We start from the raw sequence: 19797 nt of genomic DNA on the forward strand, positions 1-19797 counted from the left end.
TCATTCTGTGAGCTCCTTCGCCTGTTGCAGAGCTTGCTGGGCTTCTCAATGATAAACTTAGAAAAAAAATCCTCCCCTGGGCAAGGGTGTGGCTCCCTCAGCCTACGTGGAGTACTGGGGTTCCCTGCCTAGCACTACACAGCAAAACAAGGCACTTCAGCCTAGCAGTGGGGCCAGACAGGCTTGGAAGCATTAAATAGGTAAAGTGCCTGGACCACTTCAACTTCCACAGTGCCTCAGTTTCCTCTCTGCACCAGCACTTCAGTACGTGCTCAATAAATGATATGCTGATCACCCAAAGGCCAGTCTGGTATGCAGTAAGTGATTAATAAGTGCACACTGCGGGTGAATTGCTGGCCTAGTGTCCAGCAAATGTGCGACACAATGATCATCACTCCTAGGATCAACCTGGTATGCAGCAGGTGCTAAATAAATGTGTGCTGCGAATGAACTATCCATCAGCCTTGTACACAGCATGGACCCAGTAAATACGTGGCATGGCAGTCATCACTGTGACCATTTTGGCATATATAGTGTGGCAGACTCCTAGGGCTAACCTGGTATACAAGGAAGTGCACAGCATGGTGATCACCCCAGGACCAGCCAAGTAGAAAGTAAGCATTAAGTACTCAGTAAATGCATAGACCCATCTAAGAGTGGCATCTTTGGGAACATTCATGCTGTCCAGGCGTTGCTTTTTACAAGCTGTGGGAGTTGGTGAAGACCGACGGGCTGAGCCTCCCTTGGGCAGCACCAGCCTCTGCAAGCTCCCTCCCTCGCCCGCCTGGCCTCACAGCCACCAGGCGGTGACTCACGCCCTCCGTCCCATCCCGCCTTCACTGGATCCAGGCTCCAAAGCAGCCACCCAGCCTGCAGTCGGGAGGGGCCATGGACATACTTCAGAGCTTCGTTCAGCGCCTAAAAATACCCGCGTCCTGCAGATTCTCCACCACGCCCTCCCGGCCCCGCAGCAGCCCTCTGTGAGGGGAACCGTTTCTGATCTCCTTTGCTCCTGGAGACCGCTCTGGGAGACCTCTCCTAGCTGAGGCAGGAGGGTGGGGTGAGTCCCAGGCTCTTACCCTCTGGGTTGCAGCTCCATGTACCTGACCCCTGCCTTCAACCCCCAGTGACCCTGTCTGCCCTCACAGGCTAAGCCACAGATCTTTCTGGAGACCTAAGGGGAGGGGCAGGATGGGGTGGGAGTAAGCTGGGGGACCACAAGGACAGCAAGGTAGCCTAGGCGGCTTCTCCAAATGCACAGGCATGGATTCCTCTGGCAGTCACAACAGCATGTGCAAAGGCCCCGGGGCTAACACAAGCCATGCCTGGGCCCTGGCCTCAGCTGCCACTCAGCAGGTGTCCCATTGGGTCACAGCAGTGCCCTGGCCCCACCTGCTTCTCCCTGAGGGAGGGTGAGTCACCCCAGACAGTACATTTTAGGGAACTGTCCTTCCTGACCCCAGCTTCTTAGCAAGCATAGGGTTTGTTTCATCTCGTTTTGAGTTTACTGGGTGAATTTTATTCTTTGATATGACTTATTTCTGTGTAATTAATGCCTCTTTGTGTTGAAGTCACAGCGCAGTCTATGGGTTATTCCTCCAGAAGCGTCCACTTTGGTTTTTCTTCTTTTCGATTTTTCCAAGATAGGGTTTCCAAGACAGTGTAGCCCTGGCTGTCCTGGAACTCACTCTGTAGACCAGGCTGGCCTCGAATTCAGAGGTCCTCCTGCCTCTGCCTCTCTAATGCTGGGATTAAAGGCGTTTGATATCACCATCCGGCCATTTGGTTCTCAAAAGTGGTTTTAATTTCTCTGTTTATACACTCTGTGTGTGTGTGTGTGTGTGTGTGTAGGTCAGAGGACAATATGTTGGAGTTCCCTCCCTCTACCATGTGGGTACCAGGGGATTAAACTCAGGTTGCCTGGTTTAGTTTGGTTGACAATCTTCTGTAGTTGCTGAGCTATCTCACCCCACCAAGCCTTTCTTTGCTCTATAGTTTCCAGTAAGCTCCAGGGATCTGTCTGTCTCTCCCTCCCCAGTTCTGGGGAGGGGGGACCCGGAATTTATGGATCAAGTTTAGGACCTCATGCTCCAGGCATCCAGGTTGACCTGAAAGTCAAGAGAGATAGCCCTGCCTCCACTTCCTGAGTGCTGGGATTAATAGGTGTGCACCACCCATCTCCTTTCTGTATGCACTGTTGCTTTTGTTGTGTCTACAGATAGTGTCACTCACTGTGTAACCCAAGGTGCTTGGCATCAGCCTGCCAGGTACCATCACCTAGGATGGAAGAATATAAAGAAACCAAGAATCCGGAGGCCCAGAGGCCAGCTGAGGAAAAAAAAGGGGTCCTTTCCGCAATTGGAAGTGCAAAGGCCCTGGGGCAGAAATCAGCTGATATAGGTGGATGGTGGAAAAGGGTGTTAGCTGCAGCTGATGTGGCTGTGGCAACCTGAGGTGTGGGAATGGAGGACAGTGGGAGACAGGGACAAGAAAATGAGGAACAGGTAGGGTCTTAGCCAGCACCAGGGATGGGTCCAAGTGACCATGAGGTTCACCCAGCACAGCTCCCCCACCATGACTATGAGTACATTAGTGCACAGGACATGTTTTGTAAATGTGAAATGAAGGGCTTGTTAGACAGGACAGATGAGAGCAGGGTGGGTGAGTGGGTGAGAGGTCAAGCAGACATGAGAGCTGGATGGGTGGGTGGATGGGTTGATCAAAGGTCAGGCAGATGGTTGTATGTTCGTGCATCCTATTGGCCCCAGTCAAGGTCATTAGAAGCTAAACCACATCTGACATCTTCCTGCTATGACAGGTCAGTGACATAGAGACAGTGGAGGATGCAGCCTGTGCACGTTCTCTGCCCCCATAGCGACCCTGTTTCCCGCAGAGGCTGTGGGGTGGGTGCTGGGCAGGATGCTGAGTGCTGGCCATGCAGAGGCGGGCAGCCGGGTACCAGATACCACTACCTGCCTCTGCCTGTGAGTCAGCATCACCATGGCAACTGGCTCTGCCGGATGCTCCCTGGGCTCAGCATCATCACTGCAGCCCAGCCACCGTCATAGCTGCCTCCCTGGCAGGGGGCACAGATATTTTTAGCAGATTTCAGGCATCACTGGAGACAGGAAATCTAACTTCTGAACAGTGTCCACCTTAGCACTTCAGTCTCCTGGAATAGGTGACATATCTCATGGGTGGGCACTCCTGCAAACCAAGAGTAGCCAGGGATGGGTGACCGCATTACAGGACAGCACAGCTGGGGTTAATGAGCTCAGAGCCCAGGCATTTCCTGGGGAATGCACACTGATGGAGAAACTGAGGCAAGCAGAAACTTATGGGATGATAAATAACCAGTCTCATACCCTGCTGATGAGTCTCTAGGCCCGAAGGATTGCTCCTCCCCTCATGCTCCCCACCCAACTCCAGGCCCCTCATTGAAATCTGTCCCACTCCTCAAATTCTGACCCACGACCTTTGCTCAGGGATACTTTCCTTTGAGCCTTCTGGATCTATCCACCAATGTCATGGACCCTAGGAATTTCCCTTTCCAAGCCCCTTTCTTTCTGCTCTGAATTTTGTTTTGTTTTTTCCTAGACAGGGTTTCTCTGTGTAGCCCAGACTGGCCTTGAACTCACTGTGTAGACCAGGCTGGCCTCAGTGATCCACCTGACTCTGTCACCCAGTGCTGTAATTTTTAGACTATTGGTGTTACCGCCCAATTCTAAGGCTATTTTTCTGCCCTCAGGATGTTAGACTACTAGCTGATCTTCTCGGGATCTGGCTAGACTGGCTCTCCCTTGCTCCCTGGAAGCTTCTGAGCACGCAGCCAGGTGTGCCAAGGCCAAGAGACGCACAGGAAAGGAGTGCCAGAGGTCCCTGGCTTCAGGTCGGGCTCATGGTGAGAAGAAACTCTCTGGGCAGAACTTTGCAGCAGCCTCCTTCAGGGCATGTCCAGCTTAAAGACAACCTACAAGAAAAGAAAGCTCACTTGCTGAGCATCGCAGGCAAGCGGGGTCCCTGCACACTCCCACACCCATCCATATACTGTCCAACAGCAAGCAGGGTCCCTGCACACTCCCACACCCATCCATATATCTGTCCAACATGGGGGGGGGTGTTGGAGAGACAGCTCAGCATTTTGATTGTTTGTTTGCTTGCTTGTTTTTTCAAGACAGGGTTTCTCTGTGTAGCCCTGGCTGTCCTGGAACTCACTCTGTAGACCAGGCTGGCCGCTAATTCAGAGGTCCTTCTGCCTCTGCCTCCCAAGTGCTGGGATTAAAGGCTCCTTAGTGGTTTTGAGCACAGGCTACTTTTTCCACAGACATTCACTTCCACGGAAAGTTCACACTTGTGATTTAGTTCCAGGGGATCTGATGCCCTCTTCTCCCCTCCATGGGCACCAGGCACACACATGGTGCATGTGTACACACAACACGCAGGCAAGTCTCTCTCTCTCTCTCTCACACACACACACACATATTAAAATAATGTAAATTTTAAAAGGTCAGGGTCACAGATTCACAGATCAGCCAGCTGAGATGGGTTCAGGTTTCTGCACTCAAGTGTTCAGAGTGACTGGGAGCTGGTGAGCCAGCCCAGGTCATGGTCAGAGCCTTCTCACTGGCTGAGAGTGGGCACAAAAGGAAGAGAAGGGTCCATGAGATAGTGGCCATTGAGTCAGGACTACAGAGGAAGCACTTAAGGAAATTCAGGCCAGCCAGGCACACACATACCCTGTCCTACCTGACAGGAGATGACTCCTCACAACCTGTCTCATTCACAGTCTTTGCATGGTACTTGCTGCTTCTGGAAGACTGCAGACTGGACCACTAATGGGTAAACCGAGTCAGGGCTCAAGCTATGACTCAGTGTGTGGGAGGAATCCCTCCTTGCTGTGTGGGCCATTCTTCCATTAAACTGCATGGGCTGTGCACCCGTGCCCTGGAAACAGTTCTGTCTAGAGCTGTGCTGTGTGGTGTGTGCGCTGCCCTGACAGCACGACACAGACTCCATCATATCTAATGCTAATGTCGTCCTGGTAGCCACGGCACCATCTCGGTACACGTCACAGACTGTGAAGAGGTGAAATAGCTTCTGTCAAGACATCCCATGTTGATGTCGGCAGCCAGAACCAGACTGGTTCCCAAAGGACCACTCACTGCTGGGTTTTGAGCTTCATGTGAGTTTGGGGCTCCCCAGGGTGCTCCTATGACACCTACCTCAATGTGGCAGTCAGTTGAGCCCCCTGGAGTTAAGGGCTCTCTCCTTTGGGGAGGGGGCCTTGAGGTGTGTTGGGGTGTCTGAATGCCGCAGTGAAAGGGATAAGTGGAGCAAACTCACAGGCCTCACCACAGTCACCAGCAAGATCTCAAGCAGGAGCCACAGGCCCTTACTGGAGCAAAGGCTTGGCCATTTCCTTGAAGGATTATTTTGGGGGGTTACAGAAAAATAGGAAGCCGGGCGTGGTGGCGCACGCCTTTAATCCCAGCACTCGGGAGGCAGAGGCAGGTGGATTTCTGAGTTCGAGGCCAAATTGGTCTACAAAGTGAGTTCCAGGACAGCCAAGGCTACACAGAGAAACTCTGTCTCAAAAAACAAACAAACAAAAAAACCCAAAAACCCAAAACAAACAAACACAAAACCCCCAAAAAAAAGAAAAGAAAAGAAAAAAGGAAACACTGAGACTTTCTGCCAGAAATCCCCTTATTCCTGTCAAGACAGGACTCACCTCCAAAGACCCCTAGCTCCAAGGTTCCTTTTGGATCCCCAGGGGTACCCCACAAGTTGTTCCCCCTCTTTGGTGAAACTGCCAGTGTAGATGAAGCACTTGGTATCCTGGCCTTGAGAGGCAGTCCGGTAAGCCAGGCTGAGCAGAAATACAGTCCACAGTTGATACAGTCATCAAAATGGTCAGTAGAGAGGTGGAGATCAGGCCCACACAGCTCCATCCCATTGCTAGTCACTCATTACTGTCCCTTGTTAATCCCTGTCCCACAGTCAATCTGTCAGCCTGTGTCACTGAAAGGCCGGTGGCGGCAAATGCCCACAGGCAAAGTGGCCAGCCTGCAGTGACCAAGTGGCACGGACTAGATGGTGCCAAGACCCCAACATTTGGGTCAGGACCTCCACTGTGACGCCAGGACACTCATGTATGCATGGGAAGCAGGCTTGGACATGTTCCAGGCCAGCCATCACTGGCCTGGCACCAGGTTGAATAAACCAGCAACGGGCCTACAGCCTGCTTTCCCTCCGGACCAAGTGGACTCTGTCCTTGGGTAGGAACCAAGAAACTTGACACGTTCTTGGCAGACTGTCCCCTTCCCTTTCCAGCCTGTAGCTAGCCTCCCATCATCCTTGACTTTAGGGCTCCTGCGATTGCGTTCATCCCAGGGCAGTCAGGGGCACTGCCTTCAGCTTGCATCCTAGGTACCTCTCGGGGACACTCAGCTGTCCATAGCAGCCGTTCCCTGAGGCTCTAGAGCTTCATTCTTCTTGGACTGTGGTGAGGGTTGTGAGTCTTGATTTTGACTTCCTAAAGCCAGGGTAGCTTGTCCATAGGAGGCACAAGAGACCATGAAAGAGAGCCACAGGGCAGACAAGGGTGCACAGTCTGTTTGAGAAGGACTTCACAGACACCTGAAGGGGACACAAGCCTAGTTACCCAGGACTTGTCCCTGAGAGGGGACCCATGTATTGACTCATCACAGAATGCTCTGCCCTGGCATAGACCATGATGCTTCTGTCTGGCAGTGGGCTCCTGGGACCTGCTGTACTGCTACATAGTTTCCCACAGTGGCCAAAGCAACACCACCCTTGTAGGATCCCAGTGCCGGTCAGTACTGGACTCACCAGACTCACCCCTGCCCCCCCTGTCTGGTAATTCTCTGACCTCAGTGGCCCATGGCAGCAAGCACGTAGCCATTCCAATCTCATCTCTGAGTTAGGTGGTCCTTCTGGCAAGGTCCTTGTCCTGGCCCAGCCAGGCACCTCCCCGGGAATGTCCTAGCCCTCCCCTCCCACCACAGCCTGCAGATCTACTCTCTGTTGTATTTCTCCGTCTCTGCCTCAGTTGGACCTCCCAGGCTTGGTTGGTGATAAAATCTCCTTTAGACACCGGTGCTAATGCCAGCAAAGCCTTTGGACGTGTGTCGCTTGTGACAGATGTCTCCCTGGGCCTGGCTGACCGAAGCTGAGTTAACCATTCTGACTTCAGGGAGCATCAAATCTGACGCGCATGTGAAGGCTAAGGCCCTTCCATGGCTCTCCTAGAAACCGTTTGAGCTCTTCAGGACCCTGGGGTGCCTGAGGCCCTCCTCATGTTCAAGGCCTTTCTCCGAACTTCCTCTTGGAGGCAAGCATGGGGGTGCACGCCTTTAACCCCAGCATTCAGAAGACAGAGGCCGGTGGAGCCCTGTGAGTTACAGCCAGGTCACAGGGAGCCAAGCAAGCAAACAAAAATAAAAATAAAAACCAAGAAAACAGCTGGGCGCGGTGGCGCATGCCTTTAATCCCAGCACTCGGGAGGCAGAGGCAGGAGGATTTCTGAGTTCGAGGCCAGCCTGGTCTACAAAGTGAGTTCCAGGACAGCCAGGGCTACACAGAGGGAACCCTGTCTCGAAAGACCAAAAAAACAAAAAGCAAAAACAAACAAACAAACAAAAAACCTAGAAAACCTGAACCAGCCATTACTACCAGCAAGGGGCCTGGGGGAACTAGTTCTGAGCCTCTGTTGTCCCTGCCTAATAGTGCCCCTCAGTCATTTCAACCAGCTGGTAGACCAGGCTGGCCTCGAACTCACAGAGATCTGCTTGTCCCTGCCTCCCTTAGCATTCACTAAGGCTCTGTAAACTCCAATGTCAGAACACTCCCCCCCTCCAGGGGGCCCCTCTCAGCGGGGTGAGCCTTGCCAAGGATCCTTGGTCAAGCCAGGACCTTCCCATCACCCTTCTTTATTACATTCATACATACATAGACCATCCCCAACCTTCCCCGTGCCACAGAGCCCGTCTCTCCTGTGAGAAGAGGAGGAACTATGAAAGGTGGTCAGGCTTCCCAGTCGCCCTTGGCTGGTCCCTGAGCCTCCCTGGGATCCTGGCCTTGATCATCAGAACTAGTCCCCTACAGATCAACCAGTCTGACAGTGCCAGGGAAGGAAGGTCACCTCTCCTACCTTCCCAGGGCTCAGACCCCAGTGACATGGAGGTGATCTCACAGTGTCTGTTTCCCAGGTACGAGCAGCAAGCGCTGCAGGACTGTGAGAACAGCGATGCCAAGAAACATGGCCCACTCACCTCAGAAGGGATGGCGCCTTACCTGTTGTCAGCTCCCAAATGTGTTAGTCTTATAATGTCTCCCTGTGTGCTGACACACTCCCACTGGGTGCTCTGTGGTGTGAGGGATGCACACTGCTCTCCTCTTTACTGTCAGTCGGGGTCCTCCCCCTTCCACCGGGATCTCACCACTGCTATGCATTTGGAAACAGGGAGCCTAGATCCTTCTAGGCATCCCAGAACCTGGGTTAGGGTGCTCGATTCCCAGGCCTGGGCTGGCTGCCTACTTGACCACCTGCCAGGCTCTTGCCAGCTGAGTTGCACATGTGTTCTGCTTCTTGCCTTCAGTCCTAGAAATTCCATCAGTACACAGCCAGAGCTCAGGCCTGAGGGGAATTTCTCTTTGGTCCCATGAGATCTTTAATCTAATTAAAAAATTAAACTGAAGGCTGAGTATAGTAGCACACGCCTTTAGCCCCAGCATTTGAGAGGCAGAGGAAGGATGGTCTCTGTGAGTGTGTGGCCAGCCTGGTTTATAAAAGATAACCGGCTGGGGCCCCATACACTGCCTCAAAAATAAATAAATAAATAAATAAATAAATAAATAAATAAATAAATAAATAAATAAATACCCAATCCAGAGACTGGTCAGTCTTCATACTCATGGCTGCTTGACATTTCAGGGCCAGAGCAGCCCTGAGCTTCCTCCCCACCCTGAGTGGCTGTTCATTCTTTCTTCCTTCCTTTCTTTCTTCCTCCCTCCCTTTCTTCCTTCTTTCCTTTCTGTCTTTGGAGACAGGGTTTCTCTGGGTAGCCCTGGCTGTCCTGGAACTCATTCTGTAGCCCAGGCTCGCCTTGAACTCAGAAATCTGCTTGCCTCTGCCTCCCAAGTGCTGGGATTAAAGGCGTGCGCCGCCACTGCCCGGCTAATGTGGGAAATTCTCATTGGGGCTTAATCCCATGATCTGTTTGGAGTTCAGTGAGGGTTGCTATTGAATCTGGAGGCTGGGTTGGGTGAGTTTCACAGAGGGGCTGTCCCCATGGAGGAAGAGGACAACAGGAGGGGTGACAGGAGGTGAGGACCAGCCAGCCACCAGCATCATTCATGGTCTGGACGTCTGCATCTGTTTTGTGGGTTTTTTTTTTTAAGATATAAATGCATGCCTTTAAGCATTCAGGAGGCAGAGACAAGTGCATCTCTGAGTTCGAGGCCAGCCTGGTCTACAGAGTGAGTTCTAGGACAGTCAGGGCTACACAGAGAAACCCTGTCTGGAAAAAAAAAAAAGAAGGAGGAGGAGGAGGAGAAGGGAGAGGAGGAGAAGGAGAAGGGAGAGGAGGAGGAGAAGATATCTTGTTCTTTATTTTTTGTTTATATTATTTTTGTTTTTTGTTTTTTCAAGACAGGGTTTCTCCTGGAACTTACTCTGTAGACCAGGCTGGCCTTGAACTCAGAGATGCACTTGTCTCTGCCTCCTGAATGCTTAAAGGCATCACCATGCCCGGCTTCTTTTAAGTTTTTATTACTTTTAATCATGTGTGTATGTGTGCGGGTGTGCATATGCACATGTGTGCAGTGCCTTCAGAGGCCAGAGACCTTGACTCCCCTGGAGCAGGAGTTACAGAAGGTTGTGACTCACCATGTGGGTGCTGTGAACAGAACCTGGATCAAGCAAGAGCAGCAGGTGCTTTTACAAGCTGAATCAGCTATGGAGCCCTGCATGTTCCGTATTTTCCAGCAATAGGAAGGCAGGAAGTACCACTTACCCTGAGGGTCCTTAAAGGCTGCAAGGAAAGCAGTCAGAGGGGGCACCTCTGACCCTCTCCACACAGGCGCAAGGGGAGCCCGGCCACATTTGCCAGGCTGTGCACAGTGGCTCTGATCACTGTTGCGGTCTTCAGCAGGCCAGACAGACAGGGTTGCCTCGAACCTTGAATCCGGGAAGGGCTGGCAGGGGGGAGCTGGACCTTAAAGCCAGGAGTCAAGCTGCTCAAGGTCCCAGAGGCAGCCTCATGATTTACAAGGGATTGGCTGCTTTGAGGAAAGGCGGGAAAGGAGGACAAAGAACGGGTGCTAGGAGGAGGGGTAGGTAGGAGGAGGAGGAGGGGTGGAGGAGGGAGAAAGGTCTGGAGCAGGGAGGAGGAGGGGCTGACTGCGCTGCGAGGTCAGAAGTTCAGATGCGGGACCAGCAAGGCTCTGGGTCACTCTGGCACGCGCGGGTCGAATCGACTGGACGGATCAGTGTCCTCGCACCACTTGCGTCCCCTTGCAGCTCTTCTCCCCCCACCTCCTTTCTCCGCCCCTCCCCCAGCGCTGGGTTCAATTAGCAGCGTACTGGGGCGGGGGCGACATGGTTGCTGTGGAGGCAGGAGGCTGCTGCTTATTGTAGCCTTGCCTTCTTCCCCCTTTCCCAGCTGCACTGTGCACACGCCCACCCCCGGGCAACTATGTTGCAAGGGAAACTGAGGCACAGGCCACACAGCTGGGGTGGATCTGGGTAAGGACATGTCGACGTTCTGAACACACCAAAATTTCCCCAAATAAACCCGAAGTTGGTTCCTAGCAGCCATAGCCCGGGACTGGGAGCCTGGGGAGGGGACAGGATGGGGCCCTGTGCCTCGGTTTCCCCTGAGCTGTATCCCACTGCTGCCAGCATCCTCCCCTCTGAAGTGAACTAAAAGCCTCCTGGCCACCTGTTCTGCCCCGAGGCTGGCACATTGGTTCATAAATTACTGGGGTCCCCATTTTGCTCAGTCTTGAGTCTTCATGGCTCTTTCTGTCTCTCTCTTGTTTTTGTTTTCTGTTTTTTGAGACAGTTTTTCTGCAAAGCCATGGCTGTCCTGGGATTCGCTCTGTAGACCAGGATGGTGGTGTCGAATTCAGAGATCCACCTGCCTCTGCCTCCCAAGTGCTGGGATACAGTAGTGTGCCACTACTGTCAGGCTGGTGTTTCTTTCTTAAAAAAAAATTATTTTATTGATTTACACCCCAAATGTTGTTCTCCTCCTGGTCTCCCCTTCTAGAGTTTTTCACCCATACCCCCTACCCTTTGTCTCTGAGAGGGTGCTCCCCTCCCCCACCTCCACCCCCAGCCATTTCCCTTCCCTGGAGCATCAAGTCTCTACAGGATTAGGCACATCCTCTTCTAAATGGTTAATCTTTCTTTTTCTTTTCTTTTTTAAAAAAAAATTTTATTAGATGTTTTCCTCATTTACATTTCAAATGCTATCCCCTTTCCTAGTTTCCTCTCCGAAAATCCCCTATACCTTCCCCCCTCCCCCTGCTCCCCAATCCACCCACTCCCGCTTCCTGGCCCTGGCATTCCCCTATACTGGGGCATAGAATCTTCACAAGACCAAGGGCCTCTCCTCCCATTGATGGCCAACTAAGCCATCCTTTGCTACATATGCAGCTAGAGACACAATCTCTGGGGGTACTGGTTAGTTCATATAGCTGTTCCTCCTATAGGGCTGCAGACCCCTTCAGCTCCTTGGGTACTTTCTCTAGCTCCTTCATTGGGGGCCCTGTGCTCCATCCAATAGATGACAGTCAGCATGGGCTTCTGTATTTGCCAGGCATTGGCATCAGGCTGGTGTTTCTTTGTTGAGACAGGGTCTCAGTTTGTTGTCCAGTCTGGCCTTGGCTGTGGTCATCCTCCTGGTCTCAGCTTCCAGAGGTCTGGGCTAGAAGGCTGAAAGGTGTGAGATGTGCAACGACTTGTTTTTCCAACCCTCCTCAGCCCTCCCTCCAAGTCACTCCCTAGCCATATCAGCTCAGGTCTGTCCTGGGAGGGGGGGGTTGCTCTGAGGGACCCCAGACCTGGGCTCTACAAATACCTGCCTCCCAGTTCTTCAAAAACAGGAGGTCTGTGTGCACAGCTGCCTCAGTTTCCCCCACTTACTGCCCCCTCCGGAAAATCTTTCAATGCTATTCATTCACACAGCACAGGAAGTCTGTCAGTGGCCTACAGGGCTGTGGGTGGGGACAGTCCTGAGGCCTCCAGACGAAGGCTGAACTTCCTTTTCTCCAATGGGGTCGTTGGCCACAGACCCTGTAACCCGGAAGTAGGTCCACACTCCCACTGGGGCTATGTTGGACTGAAGCAACCCCTTCCTTACAGGGAATCCAACATCACTCTGGAGACTGGGATTCGGTAATTTAGTACATACTGTGTACTGGGTCCCATACATCTGGTAGGAGGGGACAAGTGTACCTAGCTATGTGTGGCTCAAGGATTGACAGTCTTGAATGCCACCTCATGTGAGGTCTCAGCCCAGCCCGGTGCTCCAGAGGGGAGCAGCCTATGTCTGGTATCAGTTCACGGTGTCTCTAGTCCCATTTATGGAGAAAGAAGCTGGCCTTACATCCTTGTAACCCATAGGGTACTTTGAAGCAAAACCAGAAAAGGGGTGTGCATTTAAAAATGAGAGCCAGGCTGGGAGTGGCGGCGCACGCCTTTAATCCCAGCACTCTGGAGGCAGAGGCAGGCAGATTTCTGAATTTGAGGCCAGCCTGGTCTACAGAGTGAGTTCCAGGACAGCTAGAACTACAACAAAGAAACCTTGTCTTTAAAAAAAACCTTGGGCTGGTGAGATGGCTCAGTGGGTTAGAGCACCCGACTGCTCTTCCGAAGGTCCAGAGTTCAAATCCCAGCAACCACATGGTGGCTCACAACCATCCGTAACAAGATCTGACTCCCTCTTCTGGAGTGTCTGAAGACAGCTACAGTGTACTTACATATAATAAATAAATCTTTAAAAAAAAAAAAAAAAAAAACCTTACTACAGAAAATTAGCTTATGATAAAATACTTCATTTATTCACTCTTTTATGTTTTGTCTTTTGTGAGACAGGGGCTCATTAACCCAGGCTACCTTCACACTATCTAGCTGAGACTGCTCTAGACTCCTGATGAAGGTGTGCCCCATACTTAGGAAGATTGCTGCTCCCTTCGGGCTGGTGAGATGGCAGCAGGGCTGAGTTCAGTCCACATGATGGAAGGCAGAACCAGCAGGCTGTCACAGTTGTCCTCTGACCCCCAGGAGTGGGCTGTGGCTCGTGTACAAACACACACCAAATAGAGGAATAAATGACATTTTGTTTGTTTGTTTTTTGGTTTTTCGAGACAGGGTTTCTCTGTGTAGCCCTGGCGGTCCTGGAACTCACTCTGTAGGCCAGGCTGGTCTCGAACTCAGAAATCCATCTGCCTCTGCCTCCCAAGTGCTGGGATTAAAGGCGTGCACCACCACTGCCCGGCAAATGTCATGTTTAAGAACCTATCTTTTGTGAAAGAGCCTAGAGAAAAGATAATTTAATCCCCCCTCCCAAGCCCCGTAGTATATGCTCAGTAAAGCCTTGTGAGAGGTTAGGTTAGGCCAAAGCAACAAAATAAAAGAAACACTTGGGCAGGCCACATTCGGCCTAGTCAGGGTTGGGTACATAGCAGGTGCTTTTTAATGCATGCTTGAGGTTGGTAGATTGATATGGGAAGGTTTTCTCCGGGAGAGAGCCCTTTATGGTAACTCTTGACTGTCAACTAGTCATCAACAAACATCCCAGAGACACTGGACCGGTGAGGAAGCTGAGGGTGCGCTTCATTTCCTCATTTTAAAAAGGTTTTATGAGGCTGGAGGGAGCTGGCAGCAACCCAGAAAACAGGACATGGGGCCTGGCGGAGAAGCCGCGCAAACACCTGCGGTCTCGGCCTGCGCCGGCGGAAGCAGCACGGGAGGGGCGGGAGGCCGGGTTTTCTCGGTAACCCGACCTCAGGAATGCGGTCGCCCCACGGGCCCTGCCACCTGGGGACGGTGCCCACAAGCTCTGCCCTCACACTCCTGGGACAGTCCCCTCTCTGCCTCAGCCACTCCCAGGGGCCCCCTTTCTGTCTTCCCGGTTTATGAAGCTGATCATTGGTTTCTGCCTGATCAAGGAAAGACTGAAAACGCAAACTAGAAAAGTCAAATTTATCTTCGCACTGTGGAAGGGTTCCTGAGAACCTGGGGATTCGAACACAGGCCCACCCACGAGATTTCAGGTTCAATGTGAAGGGTGCACAGTCTCCACGCTGGGCCATGCGTCCCGTACAAGTCACTTCCCCAGACACTGACCAGGGAAGACAGAAGCGAAAACAGAATCCAGAGTGGGCGCTGTTTCTGCCACCCACTGACCAGCCGCACTGCATGGCCTCCAGCCCAACCCAGCGCCCCGAGACTTTTTGAATCCCTCCACTCCTTATTGCAGTTGTTTTGAAGGTTTAGTAGGAGTTTTTCCCAGAGGCTAAGGGCACCCCAAGACCAGCAGGTTAAGTTTCTCCAAATAATAAAATTGAAGAATGACTGATGGGGTGTCGAGATGGCTCTGCGGGTAAAGGCTCTTGTTGCTCTTGTTGAGAGCTGACTTGAGTTCACAGGACCCACAGAATGGGAGAGAACAGACTCTGAAAGCTGAGGTCCTTCCCCAGCCTCTCAACAAGCCCTTTTCCTACAGAAATACAATTAAAAAAAAAAAGTCAGTCAGGACAGGCCGCTCCCGCCTTTAATCCCAGCATTCGGGAGTCAGAGGCAGGAGGATCTTTGAGTTCGAGACTAACCTGGTCTACAGAGTGAGCTCCAGGACAGCCAGGGCTACACAGAGAAACCCTGTCTCGAAAAGCAACCAAAAATGTTCAGGTCTTACTATTTCTTTACATTTTCCATGCCACTACAAAATGCTCTCCTTGCCTGATAGGGAAAGTGAGTCTCAACAGAGGTAAAACTTAATTTGGTACGTAAACCTGTCCCCAGTCAGCTCAAACCACCGCCTCCAGAGCGCACGCCCGCCCATCCCCCACCCGCCAAGGCCAAGTCCCAAGGTCAGGGCGGAGCCTCGCGCGCTCCGCCAAGCTCCGTACGGCCCCGGGGAGAGGCAGGCCTGGCGCCGGGGGCTGGCTGGCGTTGGGCCAGCACTAGCTGGCTCAGTCGTTTGGCGGGGGGCGGGGGAGGGGGTGCTGGCTGGGATATGGCTCGCGAAGCGCAAACCCCACGTGTGTGGTGAGGGGAGAGTCCACTCTATCTTTCTGGATGGTCACTTGCCTACAAAAGGGGATAAAACCTGGGTGTGTGGCTCTCTGAGGCAACAACTGGTCAAGGCTCGGGCGGGGGTTTGGGGGGAGGGGGGAGAACCCTCTGAGGCCTCAATGGCCTGGGCGAAGGTCCTGAGGTGCAAAGGAGCTCCAATGGGGTACAGATTGGAGAGGAGTCACAGAGAAGGGATGAGACTCCTCTCTGGTCTTCTAAGGGTTGTGTTGAGTGTGCTGGGACTTGTTGCTCCCACCTCTTCCACCTCCGTTCCCAGCAAGCAGAAAAGCCTGCATCAGGCCTGGTGGCATACTGTACTAATTAAGAGGGTAATTACCAGTCCGGATTCTCATTTGCAGGCTCCACTCTGGGACCCACCTCAGGCTCTAGAAGAGTCAAGAGTAAAAACGTGTACTGCCATGGCTGTCCAGAGGCCTGGCACCCTAGTTCTGTCCTTGGGAGGACAAATGTGTGGTAAATGCCTGTCCTTACAGCACATAGAAGGCAGAAGGATCACTTCTCAAGTCTAGCCTGAGCTACAGAAAAATTCTGTCTCAAAACAAAGGCAAAAACAAAACAAAACAAAAAAAACCCCACAAGCTCACCCCAGAACTTCCATCAGCAGGAGCCCCAGGTCAACCTGGGTTACAGCTTTTGCATAGTGCCCTTTAACTCTAGCACTTAGCAGGTCCACATCTGTAAGTTCCCAGCCAGCCCCAGCTGGAAGGTGAGAGATCCTTGCTCAAAACACAAAGTAAAACTCAACAAACCCAAGACTCAAATCTCATGCTAAGATGAGGTGATGGGCACGTCTTTCACGTTGAGGCAGTGAAATCACCCTCAGTCTTGGTCAGCTAGGGTACAGGGTGTCCTAATAACTGAAACCGAAGCAAGGCACAATGGCATATATTAGTCATCCAGAAGCCTGAGGTGAGATTTTGGGGGGTTCGGGAGGTCATTCTGGGGTACAGAGTGAGATTCTGTTTCAAAACGTCCCAATCCAGGGCCATAGGGTAGGCTTAGAAAGTAAACGTGACTGCACCCAAGTCGGACAGCCAGAGTGCCACACCGGGGAGAACAGACTCCCAACTCTCCTCTGACCTTCCTGGACACACACACACACAAAGCACAGATACCTACACAGACAAACACAGATACACAACCACACAGACAAACACACCAGCATGTAAAATAAAAACCGAGATCTGTAGGCCGAGGTTAAGAGACTCAGGCCTGTTACTGCCACACTTGGGAATATGAAACAGGGGGACTGAAGTTAAGTTCATGAATAGCGGAGTCTAGAGGATGAGATCCTGTCTTGACCCAAAACAAAGATTAAAAAAATTTTTTTTCACCGAGATCAAGAAAAAAACCTACAACTGATGGCTACCCTGGCTGCAGTTGGACTCCACACATCCCATCCTCAGTTTCCCCAAGGAAAAGGCAGGAGGTCAGCTTTTAGGGCGTTCGACTCCACCCTGTGAAACTGACAAGGAGCTAAGTAGTTGTGGGGACTCTCCAAGGGACCCTCCTCTGCCTCCCCCTTCCTGCCCACACCTGCCAGCTCCCAGCCGGAGGAACCCTGGCCGGCGCCCGGCCCCCGAGGGGCGTGCCTTCGGTGGGCGTGACGCGGGGCGTGGCTTCACAGAGGGCCTGGGTTTATGAGGCTCCACACATCACGCCACAGAAGTGCCAGAGACAGGGGAGAGATAGACGCACAGATGAGGTCCAGTTTGAGAAACAGAGAGGCAAGATCTAGAGGGAAGTAAAGAGGGGAGGAAGAGAAAGGGAGGAGAGGCAAGAAACAGCAGGGTAGGGACAGAGCCTGCCCGGCAATCCAAGCTGGGCGTGGTGACCCGGCCAAACCGCGTTCAGCCCCACCCCCATGACGTCAACCCACAATGCAGCGCGTTGTTGTGCCATGTAGCGAGCGTCGCTCTTGGCAACAGCGGCCGCCACCAGGCGAGGGCGTCCCGCTCCCGCCCCTTTATGCAAATCAACGACGTCACCTCGCGCCAATGGCGAGCGGGGGCGGTGAGCTCATCGCGGGGGCCGAGGCTATAAGAGTGCGCGCGGGCGGCGCGGGGCAGAGCGGCCGGCATCGGAGCCGGTCTGTACGGGCAGCGGACTGGGGGGCATACGGGGCCCCCCGGGGAGGCCGCGGCCACTCCCCCCGCCCCGGGGCCGAGCGCGGCGGGGGAAGGTGGGGATGGAAACGCCCTTCTATGGCGAGGAGGCGCTGAGCGGCCTGGCTGCGGGTGCGTCGAGCGTCGCTGGTGCTACTGGGGCCCCCGGCGGTGGTGGCTTCGCGCCCCCGGGCCGCGCTTTCCCCGGGGCGCCCCCGACGAGCAGCATGCTGAAGAAAGACGCGCTGACGCTCAGCCTGGCGGAGCAGGGAGCGGCGGGATTGAAACCAGGGTCGGCCACTGCACCTTCTGCGCTGCGCCCCGACGGCGCCCCCGACGGGCTGCTGGCTTCGCCGGATCTTGGGCTGCTCAAACTCGCGTCGCCGGAGCTGGAGAGGCTGATCATCCAGTCCAACGGGCTGGTGACCACTACCCCGACCAGTACGCAGTTCCTCTACCCGAAGGTGGCAGCTAGCGAGGAGCAGGAGTTCGCCGAAGGCTTCGTCAAGGCGCTGGAGGACCTGCACAAGCAAAGCCAGCTGGGTGCGGCCACCGCGGCCACCTCAGGGGCTCCCGCGCCTCCCGCGCCCGCCGACCTGGCCGCCACCCCCGGGGCCACGGAGACCCCGGTCTACGCCAACCTGAGCAGTTTCGCGGGTGGCGCCGGGCCCCCTGGGGGCGCGGCCACCGTGGCTTTCGCCGCGGAGCCAGTGCCCTTCCCGCCGCCCCCGGGCGCGCTGGGGCCGCCGCCACCTCCGCATCCACCGCGCCTGGCCGCGCTCAAGGACGAGCCGCAGACCGTGCCGGACGTGCCGAGCTTCGGCGACAGCCCTCCGCTGTCGCCCATCGACATGGACACGCAAGAACGCATCAAGGCGGAGCGCAAGAGGCTGCGCAACCGCATCGCCGCCTCCAAATGCCGCAAGCGCAAGCTGGAGCGTATCTCGCGCCTGGAGGAGAAAGTCAAGACCCTCAAAAGCCAGAACACCGAGCTGGCGTCCACCGCCAGCCTGCTGCGCGAGCAGGTGGCGCAGCTCAAACAGAAAGTCCTCAGCCACGTCAACAGCGGCTGCCAGCTGCTGCCCCAGCACCAGGTCCCGGCGTACTGAGCCCGAGCGCGGGGCGCATGCGCGGACTAGCTGCGGTGGGGGGGCGCCCCGGACTCTTTCGAGACTCGGTGCCCCCGGACTCGACAAGCCGGACCCCCCTTAACTCTGGATGGGGAACCCGAGCGCACGACCCCCGCCCTCGCGCCGCCTCTCTACCCCCAGTCCTGCGCGTGGCTGCCCCTTTGTACCTCCGAGTAGGGGCTCTAAGGGGCGCGCAGCCTCACGCTCTGCCTTTCCTTTTTTTTTTGCCTTTTGGAAGAGAGAACGGGAGTGTCCGATTCCGCCCTATTTATGTTTCTACTCGGGAACAAACGTTGGTTGCGTGTTGAGTGTGTGTTTCCTTGTGTTGGTTTTTTAAAGAAACGGGAAGAAGAAAAAAAAAACCCTCTCCCCTCCCCCCCCCCCCGCTCTCTCTCCTCCCGACACCATCCCCTCTCTTTTTGTTTGGTTTTGTTTTGCTACGAGTCCACATTCCTGTTCCGTAATCCTTGGTTCGCCGGTTTTGTGTTTTCAGTAAAGTCTTCGTTACGCCAGCTTGGCTGTCCGCCTCCTTCTTCCCCCGCCTGGGCTGAGGGTGGGCGGGGCTAGCCCTCTCCCATCCCCCTCCCTCCTCCTCTAACCTCTTTCCTCCCCTTCTTCCCCCCCCCCCTGGGGGGGGGGAACGCGGCGTGGGCGCGGGCCGTGCCTGCACATCTGCTGCGCAGCGAGCGCCACCTAGGTGCACGCTGTCGGCCCAGGTCCAGGTGGCACCAGGACGCAATCCTGGACTAGCCTATCAATTTAGCTGGTATATCCTTTAGGAAGAAGAGTGACTACATGGGAAGGGGCAGAAGGAAGTGCTTACAAGCTTGGGGCCTCCGGGATTCATCCATACAGAAAAGAGCTGGGCTTGCAGCCTGTGCTCACTAGATTTTATTCGCCTTTGTTGGTTTCAAAGGGTACCTCAGACCCAGAGCCTTCTCTGCAAGTCTATGTGGGAGCCTAGAATCATGTAGGTGCATTTAAATATCTCCCTGACACGCCCCCTTCTCGCAGCACCTGCTCTATTTTGAGGAAACAATATTCAGCGAAGTAAAGCAATTGTCTTGAGTCACATAGCATCTTTATTTTTGAGACAAGGATACTTCATGTAGTCTTGACTGTTCTGGAACTTTCTATGCAGACCAGCCAGAGCTCCCCCTGCCTCTGCTTCCTGAGTGCTGGGGTTAAAGGTATGTGCCATCACACCTGCCTGTTT

General features: G+C 53.8%; 1 protein-coding gene and 1 long non-coding RNA gene across 4 annotated transcripts; one reads left to right on the forward strand and one right to left on the reverse strand.

Moving 5' to 3' along the window:
• Nucleotides 1–1785: 1785 nt before the first annotated feature.
• Nucleotides 1786–10832, reverse strand: Gm39191. 2 transcript variants are annotated; one of them, XR_870499.2, is made up of 2 exons: nucleotides 10038–10832; nucleotides 1786–3970 (listed from the first exon to the last, which is right to left on the reverse strand). It is a non-coding gene; the product is annotated as a predicted gene, 39191 (long non-coding RNA). The 2 variants fall into 2 exon arrangements; XR_870498.1 differs by lacking the exon at nucleotides 10038–10832 and adding an exon at nucleotides 5732–7496.
• A 5383-nt stretch (nucleotides 10833–16215) lies between these two features.
• Nucleotides 16216–19093, forward strand: Jund (jun D proto-oncogene). 2 transcript variants are annotated; one of them, NM_010592.5, is given in 1 exon segment: nucleotides 16216–19093. In NM_010592.5, a coding segment is annotated over 1 exon segment (1026 nt). In that variant the 5' UTR covers nucleotides 16216–17534; the 3' UTR covers nucleotides 18561–19093.
• The last annotated feature ends 704 nt before the right edge of the window (nucleotides 19094–19797 follow it).

The sequence above is a fragment of the Mus musculus genome, chromosome 8 (genome assembly GCF_000001635.26).
Source record: "Mus musculus strain C57BL/6J chromosome 8, GRCm38.p6 C57BL/6J".
NCBI classification, from domain to species: Eukaryota; Metazoa; Chordata; class Mammalia; order Rodentia; family Muridae; genus Mus; species Mus musculus.